General features: G+C 35.9%; 1 protein-coding gene across 2 annotated transcripts in view; it reads right to left on the bottom strand.

Moving 5' to 3' along the window:
* The window catches only part of CDH9 (cadherin 9), a 97877-nt gene that overhangs the window by 3870 nt on the left and 74129 nt on the right, over positions 1-19878 (bottom strand). For both annotated transcript variants that reach the window (XM_017738742.1, XM_017738743.1), the window contains 7 exons: positions 18471-18638; positions 14565-14752; positions 13008-13261; positions 11590-11726; positions 10133-10254; positions 101-218; positions 1-14 (listed from right to left, as the gene is read on the bottom strand). In XM_017738742.1, the coding sequence (XP_017594231.1) occupies positions 1-14; positions 101-218; positions 10133-10254; positions 11590-11726; positions 13008-13261; positions 14565-14752; positions 18471-18638 (1001 nt within the window). The remainder of the gene's footprint in view (positions 15-100; positions 219-10132; positions 10255-11589; positions 11727-13007; positions 13262-14564; positions 14753-18470; positions 18639-19878) is intronic.

Here is a 19878-nt window from a genome sequence, read left to right as displayed (position 1 = left end):
TCCTGCTGTGTTATCTAGAATGGAAACGCAGAATCAATAAATGTCTCTGAATTAAGTTGTGCGTGATATTGGGGAGAGGGGTGGTAGGGTCAGCAGTTACCTTTGTTGTCTACAACAGAGAAGTTTGGATGAACTGCAAATTCTGGCACCAATTCAAAGAAAAATTTGTGTCCTCGAGGAGGCTGATCTTTGTCAATTGCACTCACAGTCTGTATGAGCTATAAAGAAAAGAGTATTTCATGCTATTTTAGAAACCTTGTGTTTCAATTCTCTGCTTTTCATGTCCAGTAAAAATCCAATGAATCTCTATTTGAAGACAAAAACTTATGTCCTAAGCCAAATATTTCTCACATAAACACAGTAGAGGTTACAGTAAATGAATTGTTTTATTGTTTAAACACATAACAAAGGATGAAAAAGGGTCCAGTCCTCACTGCAAAACAGCCATATACTTTGATTTGTACTCAGTATCTTGCAGTGATACTGAAACATTTGCCCTTCTGAATAAGCCATAAACCTCCTGTGGCCTCATGAAGCAATGACAGAGAGTGCTGTGTAAACCAGTTGTTAAGTGGGTCTAATTCTCAATCCACCTCATCTGCTCCTGGCGATAAATTGGAGTACTGCACTGGCAGGATGCTCAATTCTCCTGGGGTAATAAAAAGAGAGGCTTTGCTCCCTCCTAAATTGAAACCTCTGGCTGTGGATCTTAATAGCTGCCCTAACAAGGCCACTCAAGCCCAGCTGGAAAGGAGTAATAATAGTGCCAGAATAGGGTCAGAGCAGAGTGAACTGAAAAAAGAGAGACTTTTGATGCTTTCCCATTACATCAAAATGTGAAATTTTGTACTCATATTTATGTAGACACACATAAATGCTAACAATTTGACTCTTTTTTTATCTATCTGCGACTGGACTGACAGAGAGAGGCAGAGGGAAACAGCTGCAGAACTGAGGAAGGAAAAGCTACCTGGGAACAGCTGTGGTTTATGGATTGACTCACAACAGTTACAACCCCACATTGTGTGAGTCACAGTTACTCCAGAAAGCTCTGTAAATGGCTGCTCTGTCCTTTGTCCTTCCTGGTGGGTGTCATACTAGAGAGTAACCCATAGCCCAGTTTAGCTTGCAAGGACAGGTTTGCATTCAGTCACAAGATGACAAAAGTTTGTGGCATAAGAACAGGAGTAAGTCTCAACTGAGGATGCTATAATTCAGTGCAGGTGCATTTCTGTGGCACCAAAACTTAAAGGCAGAATGAGTTCACCAGTCAGACATTTTGCTTTCAAAGCCAAGATAGAGCCAATGACTCTTGAGTTTTCAGGTGTTTCCGGTGTTCAGGGTGTCTTGAAATCCCACAGATATCAAAGCCACTTGTTACCAAAGACTTTGTGCCTAGTTTTTCTCTTATTTCCAGAGAAGGTGCAGCTTGACTTCTTTCAGAAATACAGTAATTGACAAGTACACTAATATGATGTGTAAGCTTTACGCCAATTAAATAAAAAATTCCTTTTTTTTATATACTTTCTCTGAACATCGGCTTGAGTGAGACTAAATTGGTTTTTTGCTGTATCACTCAGAAACTTGCTACTGCTAGTGCTGAACTGCACCATGAATATTCGACCCACTTTTTCTAGTTAACTTTGGGATAATTTGACTACAGTTAATAATATTGAATTGTAATTAAACCCCCCCCCCCAAAAAAAACAAACCCAAAACACAACTTGAAAACAGTTGAGAGGTCTGAGTTTAGCTCATTCACTTTCTAGCAGCTCCTTCTAAAATAAGCACAGAATTTTTTTTTTATAATTTCTTTTTATTTTTGAGGGATATTGAGGAATTTGAAAGGTAAATTGTGAAGATCAGCCTTGCACAAAAGGATATGACTATGCTGAAAGCAGGATTATGCAGTTTTTCTAAGTGTAATTAGAATAATAACTATATATAAAAATCTCTTCACTTTTATGATTTAATGATCATTGCTTTTTTGATTTTTTTTTTCAGTTTTAGCTGTTCCGCAAGATAAGTCAAATCCTTGTGTGTGGTGTTTAGTGTGTTTCTAAACCTCAGTTTATGTCAACAGCTTTCCAATGTTCAATCGCTTTTGTCTTTCCTGTAATCTACCTCTGAGAGTGTTAGTACAGAAAGCAAGACCAGGATGGGGTTTAATTTTAGTTTCCCACAGTTTAAAAATATTTTCAAAAAATCCCAAAACATTCTGAGGGGACTAAGATACCAAATTTAAATGAGAACATTTTCCTTTCACATTAGCACAAGTTTGAAAAGACAGAAGAAATAGAAAAGTACCAGGGAGAAGAGAGAATCAGAGTAAATGAAAACATTTGTGCAGTTTACAATTACTTGCTGAAAAGCTCAAGGAGAAAATATCCTGGTGTAATAACTACCAGAAACTGTAGTTGAGTATCTTGGGTCTTTTTGAGATGTAATCAGTGGGTGTTTGTAAGATTTGATTCCCTTCATGTGCAAATCACAGGGAGAAGCACAATTGTACCAGGCACAGAGGAACCTAATTACAACAAAAAAATATTGTTCAGGGTAAGGCTGAAGAAGAAGAAAAATCTCAACCTTATTATCTGATCTAACTATTGGCAACATAAATTGAGAACCAGCTGTTCGCCTACCAGAAAAAATGGGAGATAAAAAGAACAATGAGAAACCATGATTGCAGGTGGATTGTTCCAAGTGATGAACAGGTGAAAGGAAATTAGAAATCTTATCTAATTAAGGATTTTTTTTTTCTTTCAGTTATACAGCTGTAAATCAAAGACAATGTCAATGATAATCACCACAGAAATGAAAGTGATCTGGCTATTTTTAAGTATCTTATTTATATGAAAATGTTAGTACTCTTTGTGTACATTTTGTAATTTCATTTTGGAAATATATTCATCTGTTTTGATGCACTTATGGACATTGAGTTATGATCACTCTTCTCCAGGACTTCAGAGCAAGATCTCTGATGCCGTAAGGTTTATGACCGCAGAGTTATTTCAAGAAAATTATTTTTATTCCAATATATTTCAAGCATATCAGGCTTAGAGAAGATAAAAACATTCCCATTCTTTTCTTTCTTTCATACTTTCCCACATGAATGAGAACAGTTTAGAAAATACATCATTATTGTCACTATTTTGAGGGCTACCTATGCATGTGCATGTGCACTTCTGTGTGTTTAAAAAAAGTGTCATACTCTCGAGTGGATCTTAATAGGTCAGTTCAAGTTTTTAGGGGTCACTTTTCTTTGAGGGTAATGAAAATTTAAACATAAGCATTGACATGAATTTTTCTCTTTTATATTTAAGACAAGGGGTTTGCAGCAGTTTGACAATATTAAATGAGTAGCAAATGAAGAACTATTCCCAATGGAAACATTTCTTAAAGATCAGGGACCAGTGCTCTTCAGCCATGCTGTTTACCAGTGCTCTGACAACGACTGGTGCTTTGGGACAGATGTTTTTTAATATCCTTATCCATGACATAGGCAGCGAGATCAAGTGCACCCTCATCAAGTTTGCAGATGACACGAAGATGAGTGGTGTGGTTGACACAACAGAAGGAAGGAATCCTATCCAGAGAGACCTGGGAAATTTTGAGAAGTAGACCTATGAGAATCTCACAAAGTTCAACAAGTCCAAGTGCAAGGTGCTGCATCTGGGTGAGGGCAGCCCCAGACAAGAGCACAGACTGGGAGAAGAACTTATTTGTGAGCAGCCCTGCAGAGAACTTGAGGGTTCTGGTGGAAAGAAAGCTGGACAAGAGCCAACAATATGCACTCAGAGCCCAGAAGGCCAACTGTATCCTGGTCTGCATCAAAAGAGGAGTGACCAGCAGGTCAAGGGAGGTGATTCTACTGCTCTACTCTTCCCTTGTGAGATCCAGCCTGGGGTCCTCAGCACAACAGACATGTGGGTCTGTTGGAGCAAGTCCAGAGTAGGGAAACAAAGATGATTAGGGGTCTGGAGCAGCTCTCCTATAGACAGGCTGAGAGAGTTGGGGTTGTTCATCATGGAGAAGACTCTAGAAACATTTTATTGTCATCCTCCAGTACTTTAAGAGGGCTTATAAAAGAGAGGAAGATTCACTTCTTACACAGGCAGATGGAGATAGGACAAGGGGGAATGGTTTTTAACTAAAAGAGGAGAGATTTAGATTAGAGGTTAGAAAGGAATTCTTCAGTCAAAGGACAGTGAGGCACTAAAAGAGTGTCCTGAGACATTGTGAATGATTCATCCCTGGAAGTGTTCCAAGCCAGGTTGTATGGAGCCCTGAGCAACCCAACCAGTCTAGTTGGTCACATTCCTGGCCGTGGCCAAGGGGGTTGGCACTACATGATCTTTAGGGTCCTTTTCAATCTAAATCATTGTATGATTCCATGATTCTATTTATTTCTTTCATGAAGAAGACAGAGATTCTGCTAAAGGGTTTGAACCTATTTCCTACCTAAATAATTTTTTTCAAACATGGAAATGGTTCAATTATAATCCTATTTCATGTTTGGTTTTTTTTGTCCTGGATGCTGTGATTTTAGGGCCAAGACTTACATCACAGTCAAAACTATGACTGTAGTTCATGTTTAGGCTATTTTATAGTTATTCATAATCAAGTCTGAAAAAGTGGTTGGGGGTGAGTGGACTACCTAGAAACAGATTCCTTATATGTATCTCATACATCCTTAGGCAAAGGCTGCTCTTCAAGTTGTTTTAAAGACAAAAAGCAAGTAAAAGCTAGGTGGGGGAATTCTGAAATAGGAAGGGTCCCTGTGCACTTCAGAGCATGCTGTTAGTGTTCCTGAGGCTGCATTTTTATACACAGAGAACTGCGCAACTAGAAGGCTTTGGTCATAGGCTCAACCTTGAGAATGCCTTTAAAAAAAGTATAGGAACCATTAAAGCAAATGTTAAGCTTTACCAGCACAGAGGTCAGCACCCGCTGGCTGCTTTTAAGATGGGCTTTTCAGTTGGTGCTGGCTTAGAATGTCATGCAAATAAATGGCTGTTGCATCTTTGCTCCAGGGTATACTCTTTAAATTAAAACTACAGCCACATGCTTCCAAAAGTTCCTTGGAGAAAGATGAGCAAGATGAGGTCCATGGGTGGACAGATATGTTATATTTTTCAGGTTAAACATTTCTACTAATAAAACAAAACCTGAGACAAATAGAATGTTTGCAAAGAATTCTGCTGGTAGTTCTTTTCAAAACAGTAACATATCAGTGGATGATATTTCATTTCTAAACCTTTTTTTTTCCAAAAGTCCTTCTTTCAAAATTCATTATAAATGGTGAAAACTAATGTCACTTTCACAGAAATCTAAAGATGGTCAGTGTTGTAGATTGCCTTTCTGAAATTTTAATATAACATGATTATCATATAGCATAAAAATTGTGCTTCCAGTCACAAAGACCACTGGAGACAGATATTGTTAAGGTAGAGATACAGGATACAGTGACAACTGCTGAAGTTTGTTGTTTCTGTATGCAACAAAAGAGAGGAACAGGCCTTCAATCCACTTGAATCATTTGGGCTTTCATTTTTGTTATATCATGCTCTTAGTTACACCTGGTTATTGTACAACAGAGAAATGTCTCAAAAGTCACTTTTTTCAGCTGCTTCTGAGATTAGACTTAAAAAATATCGCTGAGCACTTGAGAAAGGGAAATGTTAGTGTTTGTTTTTGTCTAATATCTTTTAGAAGTGGTATGGGAGAGAACAGAACAAATTCTGGATCTTGAAGGACTGGCTTTCTTGAAAGTTATTGAACTTGTTTGGCACTGCAAGTGTTTCTCTAGGAATCTGGAAAGATCTCACCACTTTCTCTGCAATAAACTGTGGGGAAAAAAATCCTGTAAGGGAAACTAGTTTTGGCAATCATGAGAACAAAGTGTGCAAACGTTATGGGGAAATTGTGGAAGGACAGCTTTGTTTCTCCTGTCCTTTCTTCCTCTTGCCCCTTTTCCTGTCTGTATGATTTGGTAGGGTCAGTCACTAACTAATCTTGAATGTATTAGTAACAGCACAGTGTAAATATGTGGGATGAAGATTATGTAAAAGATATGATGATATGACCCATAGGAGTGTTTCAAAATCAATCCCGCTGTCAGTGGATGTCCATCTCGTCATTATGTGGCTTGAGTGATCACACTTGTACAGACACAATTCCAAGCTATACACTTGTAAGGTGCTAGCTGCAGAAAACAGCCTCTATCATGTGTGTGCAGGCTTGAATAGATGCCTGCCACTTAACAAAACTTCATGTTCATAAATGCAAAACAGTTTGCCTTCCAGATCTAGGCTGTGTTCCACAAATGTGTTGGCAGTTTTAAGCAGGACTGAATGCTTATCAAAAGTTGGAAAACTCTCACTTCAATTCTTACTTAAAAAGACAGACAGTTAGCATGGGTTTCTCACTAAAATAAGCCAAAAGGTGTCTACCTGGTGAAGCAGCTACAATGTATATAAAGTCATGACTGATAATTAGTAATGCACACTTGAGAAAAAGTGATCCCTCTCTGCTCTATTTTAAAAAGCAAGGGAGGGTATGGAGAGTAATGAAAAGAAAAATCAGCCAGGTCTCTGAAGGAGGACACAAACTTTCTACATTCTAATGTCTGAAAGCCCATGAATGGGCAGGATTGAATATAGCATCAGAGGGGAAAGAAAGTGACCCAGGTTGTTTTCTTGATCAGTGTTGAAATTAGCTAAATTATTGCCAACAATAAATTATGCAATACAGTATGGAGCTAAATTTTTACCAACAATTTTTTCAGTTAAATCAGTCTCCTTCTCAGGTATAACTTCCTGGTTTCCATGGAGAGTAGTCATCCTCTAATCCAGCTAAAAATTCCCAATTAATTCCCGTGACAAGGGCATGAGAGAACTTGTACCAAAGCCTTCCCCACAACAGTCACTGGGGCTTCAGGATTAGGCATTTCTAAATTGCACGAGAGGAAGGCTGCTCCCTTCTTTTCTTTAGCCTGTGTACTAGCCAGTGGAATGAGATTCTCATGGTGACAAATGTGTTTCAGCCTAATGAACATAGATTTTTATTAACCTTTAGTGATAAGGTTTCTCCCTAGTCATACCATTGTTTGGAGACAAAAGAGGATGAGAGACTGTAAGATTTTCTTTCCTCTGACTCTCCTAAAGCTGTCTGAAAAATACAATGAGTGAAGCCTCTAATATCTGTTGATGCTGAGAATGAGTAATGTTGCTTGGTGGCAGAGAACAATATTTGATCATTCTGACTGCTTCCTGATGCACCTGAGACTTAGAGAGCAGTGTGACTAATAACTGGTCTTGGCTAAAAAAAAAATAAATGAACTAAATATATTTATCTTCTCAGTCTGACTCCTGCTATGGTACCAAATGTAGAAGCAGTGCTGTGATATGTCAAGAAGCAGAAACGATTCTAATAAAAAAACTGCTTTAGGTGATCTCTAAAATAGGTTGGAGTAGTACTAAATGAACACAGGATTCTATCTATCTTATATTATACAGGGACTGCTAGACATGAGCAATACAGGCTCTCTGGAACTTAACATCCTTGGCTGAAACATTCAAATTTGTATTTCTATATTCATTGCTGTTTTTAAGCACCAAAATAAAAGTACTGTCATGTATTGAAGGTAGTCTGTTTTCTGAAATACTAAGTCAACTATGTGTAAATGTCCAGATATGAACTCAGGTGCCTCTCTTGAGGTCCCCCAGCTGTTAACAAATAGAAAAAAAAAGAATGGGTCTCTCATTTTTCTGTAGCTCCTCTTGGTGCACACTGTCTTTTAAGTATTTTTGTGGGTTTTTTCCAATGAGGGAAAATAATTGCTCAAGTTACATTGGTAAGCTAGATGTATGGGAGGTCTGAACAACAATGTGCCTATCTAATGGATCTCTGTCATATCTGTTGCTAGGTAAGCACAGAATTTACCAGAAAGGTAAATGAAATGTCATACATTAATGGATATTTCATCAAGTTTGCTAGACTAGATGGAAATTGGGTTAAGGAAACTGATAGCCAGTATGCGTGGGTTGAACTTGTTCAAATATGTGGCAAAACCTGTGTTTGCTGGTTGACCAAATTCCACAAGATTAATTTCAATTAGATCTTCATTCGTAAGTTTTGGAACCTTTCTTTGTGTTATGTAATTAAAATACATGACTGACTTTTCTAGTAGTTGTTACACTGAGGTTTTAAGATTTATTTAACTCAATTTTGTCTTATACAATGAGACATTGTTGCACTGACAGAATTTAGGTTCTATGGCAGCTGCTTGAACTTAATGGCTAGAATTATCTGAATGTGTACAACCTGGAAAAAGCAGCTTATAAGTCATAAACTGAAACTATATGGGTTTAAGAGCCAAAAGCTTAGAGAATTTTTGCACCTTCTGTAAGGCTTGAACTGTATTGTTAAATGACAATTTATGTCACTGGTTAAGACAGGATGATGTGATCATGAACCTAAGTTATTGTGAAAAGCACTCTTTGATCATTTTTCTGGTATGATAATTCCTTCCACTGTTCTAATTTAATTCATCACTGCCTTTGATATGTATATTCATCTATTTATATCATTTACGTGAAAAATAATAAAACTTCCTTAAAAATAATGAAAAAATTGGCAAATACCTCTTCAAAGGCAAGTGGCTTTTAATCAAAGTATCCTCTGCCATTCTAACCTGTTTTGCCTGAATTATGATATTATGTGTAATGAATGAAAAATAAATAGGAACAAATGCAGTCTCCCAACAACATATTGTATCCTCTTTTTCTCCTTTTTTTTTTTTTTCTATTTCTCTCTGTTAAACAATTCATAAAAGATGACTTGAATTGCAGCTGAAATATTACATGGTTTTGCCTTGCATAGAGTTCTGCAGTACCCGAAATGCTAAACTCATCTCAGGTACCATCCATGCTATTTTCAGTGAAGCCTCTGTGACTTAAATAAAACACTGGGCAGAAAATTAGGTAAAATATGAGTATGGTTCCTGATGTGTATCCACATCAGCCATCTTTGTAAAATCTTTGAATATTGCATGGTCACTGTCCTCTAAAGAAAAACAAAATATTATACATTCTGATTCTTTCCACATACTTTCCATGAAGTCAGCCAGCTTTGGCTGGATGACAACAGCCTAAAGCTAGTGAGATATGAGAATAGACCTAAGTTGATCTTAGGGCTTCATCCTGGCTTGTCTCTCCTAGAGTAGGAACCCACTCATGCTTGTGCTAGTGAAAATAATGATCTCAAGGTTTTTCTTCCAGTCAAAAGTGAATCAGTCTGGAGAAGAGACTCACACGTGGTGTCAGGTGCATTTCGGAGAGATAATCTTGAAGTACCCTAGCTGCTACTAAATCCAGTTCATTTGTAAATACTTTCAGAATTTAAAAATCTTTCTTCTCAGGATTTAAAACTGAATGACTGGCATTAGCATAAATAGATGATGTTATAATCTCAGCAACATCAAGGCATTTCTATAATATGCTGTCTCTGAGTTCTCTTGGTTTATCTACTTACTCAAATCCAAATTATAACTTTATCTTCAATTTTTTTTTTCTTTTTAGATTTTTACAGAATTGCTGAGGTAGTTTAGGAGGGGATATACATGATCTTTAACCAGACTCAACTCAATACCAAACTGAGTTTTAATCTACAATGGAAATAGTTGCATTGCCCTTTATTTTTAAAAAAGTTTGGTTTTCACGTCTTCTTTACCGAGACATAATAAAGATTTTCCTGCTTTGTGTACTTGAAGGTATGGCTATATTAACCAAGCCAATGATAAAAATCCAGAAAGAAATGGAATTACTGAACAGCGTATAGGATTTTGTACCATTATGTACAACTATTTCTGAAAAATATTTTCTGATATTAGAAATGGAAAACCACCCTAAAGTATCATTTTTTATTATATCTTATGTTATTATGCTGGGATATTATCCTTCATCTTTTATCTCCTCCTTTTTTGAATCAACTTGTATTTTCTATAGAAGATAGGAAATGAAGAGGCTGGGTTAGTCTGCTGCTATTCAAACTAAACTATGTTGAAGTCTTCGTGATGGCAATGCAGAATAATTTCCTTATAAGTTCTTTGGTAATATAAGTATTGGTTTACCTGTCCTGCTTTTGCATTTTCACAAACAAATGTTTCATAGTAGTTGGCAAACTCTGGCGCATGATCATTTATGTCTAAAATCCGAATGAAGACAGGTATCTGGCTACTTTGTTTAGGATTACCTGAAAAAATAAAATTATTTATATTACAATACAAAGAGATATGTATAGAAAAATAATCCAATATATTTTTTCCAATAGATATTATAGATGTTCTATTTTCTTGATTATACTAAAACAATTATATTTCATTTTCTGCTGACATACATTGCATATACATAAAAGTCCTATTTATATTTGGAACAAGTTTTTCTATTATTATATATACATACGTATATATATATAAATAATATAAAGTGTGCTTAAATTGATTTGCATTAAAAACAGGTCACTGAGTTCTTATGGAGTTGTATTCTATATATCAGTACAGCAAATGATTCATTGCAAAAGTTGTTTCATGAGGTTGAGCTGTTAAGAACACTCACCTTTTCCTCCAGCACAAACATAAACCCACAAAAAACCTTTCTCCCCTAACTGTAAAAAAACAAACAGTAAAATGACATATAAGGATATGATCATCCATCACTCTTCACAAACCTCCATACTCAAGGTATTGCCAGAGGGGATTCTCGCACTATACCTATTGGAAATGTAGAACATGTTTGACCAAAGAATGAAAAGCATTTAAAAGGAAAAGAAAAAAATATGTAATTTTTTCTGAAAATGGGGATATGATTCATCTCTCCATATGACCCAACTCCCAGACTCTTAAGCACATTGACTCCGGGGGAATCTATATGGAGAATAATGGAAGGGAGAAAAGTTTTTCAAATCCATGTCTGTTTTCACCTTTGATGACTGTTGCCTCGGAAAAAGGCTAGGCAAGAGACATCCATATCTAAAAGTATCTAACATAATAGTAAAGAATCCAGGTGAAAGATTAGGCCCAGGTTTTACTTCAGACATAGAAGGCAAAGTATTTCCTCTAGTCTTGGCTTCAAACAAAGCCATTTTCTGAGATAAGGTAAATCAGTTGAGGTAAAGTGTAATTTGTTCCTGTTTACAGAGATTGTTTTGACAATGAATTTGTATGTCATGGACTTTTATTTTTTTTCCCCTTTCCCCAAGGATTTTCCCAAAGACTTAGCTTGGGATAGAGCCAGTGCATCACACCTGCACCAAATTATTTGATATGAATTCTCAGGGAACCTTGTCTAATATATACTGTGCATGGTTTTGTTGAGCCCGAGAATTCCAAAGTATCTTTTAAAAAATGGGCAAAACATATCTTAAAATAATAAATTGGACTTTTAGATGTGTGTCTAAAGATGTCTTGTCTATTGATAATATCTGGATAAGGGCAAAACTAATAAAACAAGATAAGCCATAGATACTGTAGAATTTAATTCTTTTCTCAGTTCAAATATTCTTCTGAAATAAATTTTATCTTCAACTTACTGATTTCAGTTGCTATGACAGTGATGTTGTGCCAGGGAGTTTCTTCTCGGTCAAGTGGCTTTGAGAGGAATAGGGATCCATTTCCTGAATAGATGTTGAATATTCTGTCAAGGTCAGTGTGTCGATCTACAGAATATCTGTCAAGATACGGTACAATTGAGCATCACTATCTCCTGGTGCAGTCTCCAGTTTAGCTTACAGCCACCTCTAAATGTTTTCTAATTTTAACTGTGCTTAGTCAAGAATGTTTTCTTTACAACTAACCTAAGCTTTCCCATAGTTGCCTGCATGCTACAAATACTTAGAAACAATTTTAAGGCTAGTGAGCAGGATGAAGAATAAATTATTATGTGGGCAGATTTTAGACTGATAACTGAAACTATATTTTAGCTCATAAAGTGGATTCTAGAAGAACAACTAAAAGTGAATATTTTTAGATAAGATTTTTTTGCAGATTAATTGTTTCTTAGAGAACTTTGTCACCAAAGGACACATACTAAAGACATAAGGAATATCAAGTTATAAAAAAAATATTTTTGAGATGTCACAAGGACCACCGAACTCAACAGAAAAATCTTTCAATTAGTTGTTCTTTTGGATGAAATGTCTTCAAATCTTGTTTTATGATACTTGCTTTTGCTTTGTTCTTACCCAGTAAGGAAAGACTTGTTTTACAGATGTTTTTTAATTAGCCTAGTAGTTGGCAGTCATCATCAGGTTAAATTGAGATTTTATACATATTTTACTTAAAAATATTTTATTCTCTTCCTTCTTTCACACCTTCTACCTCAAAGCATACTGCTGCAGGACATAGAAGGCTTGTTCAGAAATGCAGAGATCAGTTTTCATAATCACTTGCAGGGTAAATACACAGATTTAAGTGCTGTGTTTGCCACTGCAGATAGTAATAGCAGATTGGTAACAATTACAGCAATTTCACAGTGCTGAACTCTTACCTCTAATTGTTATGACTCTAGCAATCATTTCTTATTCAATCTACTGTGATCATTAAATAGTTAAGCTATGGAATACAGATGTTATGTACAGAAGTCTGACAGTTATCAAGCATCAGGGAGAATAGAAATACACCATTCTGAGTGTTTTACATGGTATAAAAGCATAATTTTCTCAACAGTTTGGTGAAACTACTAGAACATGCTGGCAGTTAAATGCTGACATCTCCTTTCTTTTCACCTGGTGTCTATAGACTGTTCTTCAAAAGCATTGTCTGCACTGTTCATTGTGTTAATTGTATTAGCCTTCACAAGTTCATGTAGATATTTCCTTGTTCAACACTTTTTAACAGCGTCCATGTGCTTAATTGCCCAAACAGCCTCTTAATACCTTGCACTCTCATCACTCTCTGTGAGTGAGACTTGACCCATATCTAAAGAATTTTATACTGTGTAATGGCTTACTTTATTGCATTCTTTGCTACATCTGGATCTTGGGCTAAAACCTGCCCAATAATGCTTCCTTCCTTGGCATCTTCATCTACCTCTATTAAATACCAGGGTCTGCTGAACACTGGAGGTTCATCAATGTCTTCAACAGAAATTTTGACCAAAGCCGTATCTTTGAATGGCCCCAGCTGAAGAAAACGAGGATCAGGATGAGTGTTGGTTGCTTCTACTCTTAGGGTATATAGCACCTTGTTTTCAAAATCCAGATGCTGAGGAGTAAATAATAATAATAAAGAAAATTATATCACTTTACAAAAAGATGTAAGTTTTACAGCATTGAACAAAAGTTTTTTTAGGAACAAAAGCTCTAAATTTTAATCAATCTTGGGGAAGATGGAGTGTATTAAGTTTTATTCTAGTCATTAAAATAATAAGGATTATTATAGGATAGCAAGGCAACTATGATCCCTCTGCCTGTTAATTGTTCAGGTTTCATTTTTTTTCTGAAAAAAACAGGAGGCTTTGACCTATATAAAAATAGAAAGAAAGAAACAGGGAAGTTTTACTCAGTCCACAACAAGGAGTTGTGTAAAGTCTAGTTTGTCTCATCTAACTGGCAGTAAAAAGAGCAATTATTCCAGTTCTTAAATGCTATCTGTCATATTTACCTTTTCTTTACTCTTCCCCCATTAGTATCTACCCTTGCCTGTTTGGTACTAGGAGCAACCCAGACTTGACCCTGATCTTAATGTTCTGCAGTGAAAAGAAAATCTATGAAGTCTGATTTTCAATCTATGTGACATTGACATCATGCTTATCCATATATACATATGTATATAGATGTTCATACATACATATACATAAAAAAGTATACATCTTTCCAAATATGTTTATAGATCTATATTTTATTTATATGCAGGTATCAATTAATGTTACTGATATATTTAATAACACTAGAATCAAAAAGTGTTCAGAGTTTAACAGGATGAATTCTGAAAAGCAACCAATAAATCTATCAGAGATGGTATTTTAAAATACATTTCTGTGAATATCTTTGCGCTTTGAACTTTCATTGACATCATATGTAACAACTGAAGTATCACCAAGACTGGACTTAAACCAAGACCGATTTTAGGTACTGGAGATAACTGGCTGTTGGACAGATCAGAGAGGGAGAGTTTAGCCTTGGATGTGTAAATTCATGAAACTCCAGGTAAGCCTCCCACCCTTCCAAGTCTTACCACAACAATCAGCTGATAAACCCCACTGTGAACTGAACCTCTCCAGGTTTTCACAGCCCTAATTTGAAAGTACTGTGTGTGAGGCTCTATATATTGAACAGACAGCAGCCACTGAAATATTGCTTTATGTGAAGTGACATGCCAGTAAATTTCCCTTGAGACTTGAAAATAACAGATACCTGCTGAAGAAAGAGAAGAACGAAACTAATACAACAGCTCCTTGGTAGCCTGACCCCTTGTGAGATCTACCCTCCCTTCCCCTGGAAAAAGAAAAATAACTGTAACACCTGAAGAGCTAAGTACATATAAAAGAGAGGGAGAAAAAATAAACCTTTTTGACAGTTATAATCCCTTCCTGTGTGTCCTTGTCAGTGATGATATCAAACATGTCTGATCCATCCCCATTGGAGATGCTATACTCAATCTCTGCATTTTCTCCCACATCGGGGTCATTGGCTTTAATTCTGCCAAGTGGAGTCCCAGGTGGTGCAGATTCAGGAGAGCTGAACTGGTAGGAGCCTGGAAGAGCGAAATCAAACATTTATTGTTTTCAGAAACTTTTTTTCTGAATAAAAACCATCTTCAATTTCACCAAGATTTTTTACGTTACTTGAAGTTCCCAACACTTTAAGAAAAATGCTGTTAGCCATCACACTAAACTTTAAAACAGGATTCAGAGTTGATTGACAAACTGTCACAAAAAGTTCAAATTATTCTTCAAAGCCATTGAAGACTGTGCTTTTTTTCTTTTTTCTTTTTTTTTTTCAGTTTTAAGGGACAAAGGAGCTATACAGTAAGGTACCAGTTCTTACCCTGATTATTAACACTGTATATTTTTTTTCTCTAGAAACGTTCCTAGACATATTCAGAAATAGGAGACAATTTTGTTTTGTTTTCTCAAGGTACAATAGTTGTAGAAATCAGTGAGGATTTGGAAAAAACACTAAAATAGAATAACCTTTAATTATTTTGAAATATATTCAAGTAAGTGTTCTGTTTGAAAATAATTCATTAATCTCTTTTTGATAATACATACTAAAGAGTCATGGTAGAGAGCATTTGGATACACGTTCGTGTTAATTGCTATTGCTATTTTTATAATCAGAGTCTTCTAGAAAGAAATCTGGTGACACAGACATTTTCCTCTTTCTTGTATGCATGAAAAGTGAATTCATATGTATTTTCTGACAACATATGTAAAAAAAAATTGTAAAGACATGCTGTAGCAGAAAAGGTATTAATCAGAGGCATTTTTTAACCAGTAAGAAGCAGACACTGAAGAAGTTTCATCATTAGCAAGACAAAAAAAATTCTAAATGTGTATTTTCTGTTATTTGTTACCAAAAAAATGTAAAAAAAAAATCTGATGGGTTAAGATTTTGTACATAACATGCCGGAATCTGATGTTTCTTCTGATCTGTTTTTTCATGTAAATTCATATTACTTAATTGAGTGAAGTAGTAGCATTGGAGAAATACCTTAAGACAAAATTAGCACCTAATAAAATGTACAACCCTTGTCCAAAGAATCCAATAAGAGCACATATAAAGTTTATTGACTTGTAGTGAAGTACAGTCAACTCTCTTTCTTTCAACAACCCTATTCCCTATATTTACATGTCCTTTGCCTTTTAAGACACTAAGAGGGTCCTGAATATTCCATTTAAAACAAGGAATATTTCAGACTGCTGAGTGCAGAATGAGTTTCTGTCCCCAGTTGTAAAGACTAAGCACAAAAGAGAGTCACTGAAAATACCCTATATTTATACAGATGTGTAGCAAAATGGAAGCTAATGCCTGATGCTAAATTGTGATTGCTGTTACAAATTCAAAGTTATAAGTGAAAACTCAGCAGTGGCCTGTTTGACTGCAATCCACACAGGCTAAAATGCATATTTTTCCCTTAAACCAGTCTGCAAATGGGATGAAGGTAGGATTCCTGGCAGCTAAAACATGAGTTTGAAGCCTTGAACCCTTGACAAATTCAGTCATTTGGCAGCTGAGCCAGAAATACCAAAGGAACAGATTCAATCATGGTACTTATTACTCCTTCCAGATGAATACCTCCCTTTAGTGCTTTTCGTTTGAAAGCATTCCTATTTTTGTGGTGCTGTGTGAATGCTACACATTTTTGGCATGTGAAATGGCTATTTGGTTTCGAGTACAGTAGAATTCAAAATGTGTAAGGTTTTCATTATAGTACCATTTAAATTCCATTTAGGCCTACATGTCTCCTAATTTTCCACAACTCCTTTCAGGAAACAAAACAAAACAGAAAATGCTTCTTCTTAACACAGTCTGAGCAACCAGTACTTCACAGTGCTATTTTGCTTTCTCCTGTCCCTCTAAAAAATTAATTTTTGTCTCTTAAATACCTTGATATTAACTGGTGTTGTTTTCAACTGCCATTGACTCTCTATTTTTGACAACATTTTCACTTACTATTGCCTCACATAAGAGAAAATGGAAGACAAATGTTTTTGTAAAAAGCAAACTTCCACAACAGATAATTTTTTGAAGATGTGCCCCTCTTCATAACTACCTAAAAAGAAGTCAGATCTGCCAGATATTCCTCTATCTTTGATTTCCTAGAAAGTGTTAAAAACCACCCTTCTGACAAGAAAGAAAATGAGTGGGAAGGGTTACCACTGAATTTGAAATTGCGGCATTGGAAAATCCCACAGCAGGCCTTCTGTAGGCCATGCAATCTGTTTCAGTGATGTTCAGAGCGGAACACTACAGAGAATATTGTATGAGGCATCAAATTGTGTAAATTTTTCTAAAAAGTACCCATCCCAAAGCTTTTTGAAATAATCAGAAAAACTTTCGTAGACATGAGGTTTCAGTTAATTTTGAAAGAAGAACATCGTAAGGAACACAGGCTAAGGAGACTGGAAGCCTTAAATTATTTTGCAGTTCTCTATGTTCTTCTTTCTTTATTTTATCTTATTTTACTTATTTTATTTTATTCAGTAGTGAGGGTTAAAATGCAATGTGCTACATTATAATTTAGGTTCAAGTATTCCTATTTGCCAAAATATTATAGGCTACATCATGCTATACGTGTTTAAAAAGTGTCTCCTCATGAAGTCGAAGTTTGGTTAAAAATTGCTGTTTGAGTTTGCCCTGTGAAGGTGATTCTCATCAAGTGAACTCTGAATGTGAATTCAAATTATCATTTCTTTATGAGGGTTGCAGTACTTCCCCTCCCCTCTTTTCTTTTAAAGTAATGTGTTATCATGGATAGAGATTAAAAGATTAATTTATAATTCCAAGGATCCATTCTTCCATACTGTCAGAATTTACCAAATTTTTTTTTTTTTTTTTTTTTTTTTAAACCACAAGAGGTTGAAGAGTTTGTGCTGTTCTGGATGTACTTATTGCCATGGTACTGAAGTGCTTTTCAAATCTGGGAGAGCATTTTCTAAATCAGCTCTTTGTTCAGTCCTTAGTGGATCTGTAAAGAGAGCCAGGTCCCTCATCAGTGTGAACAAGCAATTCAAATTTTATTATGTGGACATTTTTCTGGTTGGCACAGAACCGAGGCTGTAAATTTCTCCTGTCTGCAGCCTATCAAACAGTTATCAGACACTGACTGTAATAACGTGAGACTGGATTTAAACACTGGCCAAAGATAAAAAGATCTGGAGTGTGCTACTCTGAAGCTTTCTGTATTGTGAGCTTTCTGCTATTTGCCATTTTTTTTCTTCTACAGAGGAATTTTTAAAAACCCAACATTATTGTGTCAGACTGGCCTAGATTATCAAAACTATTCAAGAACTGAACACAGATTACGAGTACCTAAAGTAAATGCTTAGACTGCCAGCAGAACATTCCACCTGATCAGCTCTGCCTGTGCAAGGCAGAATATTAGAAAACCTGTGACATATTTGCTTGCCTAAATATGTGGAGCTAAAATTGTTTCCAAGAACAGAATTTTATATTTTGTAGTTAAATTCCTCTTAAGTCCCTGCAGTTGGCCTAAATTATTGTTACAGTTTATATTTCTATAAGCAGAGTAAGAATGAGAAACAAATTTATCATTCCAACAAATAATTTGATATTAAAAGATGTAGGCAGACATTCCTGTTGGCCCTAATAGTGCTGCAACATAAACAGACACAGCAGTCAGTAAGTGCTACAAAAAGAGTGATGAAAAAGAATCTTCCAGATGGCCAAAGCAAACCAGCTGATTGTTGAGAGTTCTTTGGAAAACCAAACTATTAGATGCTCCATACTCTGGGGGAAGCGAGGTGGATTGTCGTTGACATCAGTCAGTGTGATGTTCACGGTGGTGGTCCCTGATAGTCCTCCCATCTGGCCACCCATGTCTTTAGCCTGGATGACCACTTGGTACTGCTCCCTGTTTTCTCGGCTCATGTCCGGTAAAGCAGTCTTGATTATGCCTTGAAGGAGTGAAAAAAAAAAAAAAAAAAGAGCAGTGAAGGAGAAGCACCATCGACTTTAATCTCAGAGCTCTTAAATGGATTCGTGTCAGATATACTGCGCAGATGATAATCCATAGCAATCACAACAAGGTATACTGCAATAAGCCTTGCAATCTATGGCTGCTTTAACATGATTTTAAGAAAAAAGAGAAAAAATATGTAACAGATGCATCATTTATTGTTTTTGTCGTGCTAAATCGATTTGATTTTTCTTTTAATGACAAAAATATTAATATGTTCATTGAATTAATGACATTTTTCAGTTTCTATCCCCAGTTATTATTTTAATATATTGTGTAACCTCCAACTCTGGTGACATTTTGATATTATACCACAAGGCTGAACTCTAAAAAGCTCAGGATTCATTATTCTGGGCTGTAATAGATCATTGATTGTAGTGCTCAGTGATGGACACTGTAAGTCAGCTGGGGCTATAGCTAAAAAAGAATTGGACAAAACTCGAAAATTAATTTTAAAAAGTCTTTTTTGGGGTGTCCAATTTCAAAAATTTCATAACTGTAATTTACATGTCTCAAACATTTTTACAGTACACAAAAAGAATACGAGTCTCAGGTGAGAAAACCAAAAGTGGTGCTGTACACCACTTTTCATTAAAGTGGGCATGCACAGGTTTTCTTTTAGAAAACCAAGTAGAGATTTTTATTTTTATTTTTATTTTTATTTATTTTTATTTTTATTTTTATTTTTTTATTTTTATTTAGAAGGGTGGTGGCTTTTTAAATCTGGAGTGATGAGAGCTTTCTCTTGTGAAGTGGGAAAATTTAAACATAGTGTTCTTTTCTGCTTGGAGGATTCACACCCCTACCCTTTCTTTCTCAAAAGAAGGCTCTCATTTTAGGCTCGATTTGATATTATGCAGAAGAAAAAAGGCAACCCTGGAAAATTTCTTCTAGCAAGTGACTGAAAGAGAAAAAAACTTTGCAGCTGAGGGGTTATGACATTTATGTCTGATCCAGGATTATCAGGTTCTGATTACCATACCTAGGCTTGTTAATACATGTAATACGAAACAGCAAATTGGATTAAAATGAAAAATAATCTCTGAACCAAAGATGAGAGTCCAGGCCTTTCCCAAACAGTCTGCCTGCCTAAACACCTGCTTCCATCAGTTATTGTCCGTGGGGTACCGGTCCTGTTTTCCTGTTCATGCCTGGTAAAGATGTTTGAGTAGGGGACT

This window comes from Corvus brachyrhynchos, unplaced genomic scaffold, assembly GCF_000691975.1.
Source record: "Corvus brachyrhynchos isolate BGI_N302 unplaced genomic scaffold, ASM69197v1 scaffold23, whole genome shotgun sequence".
Lineage (NCBI taxonomy): Eukaryota > Metazoa > Chordata > Aves > Passeriformes > Corvidae > Corvus > Corvus brachyrhynchos.
This window is presented reverse-complemented; position numbering and strand designations above follow the sequence as displayed.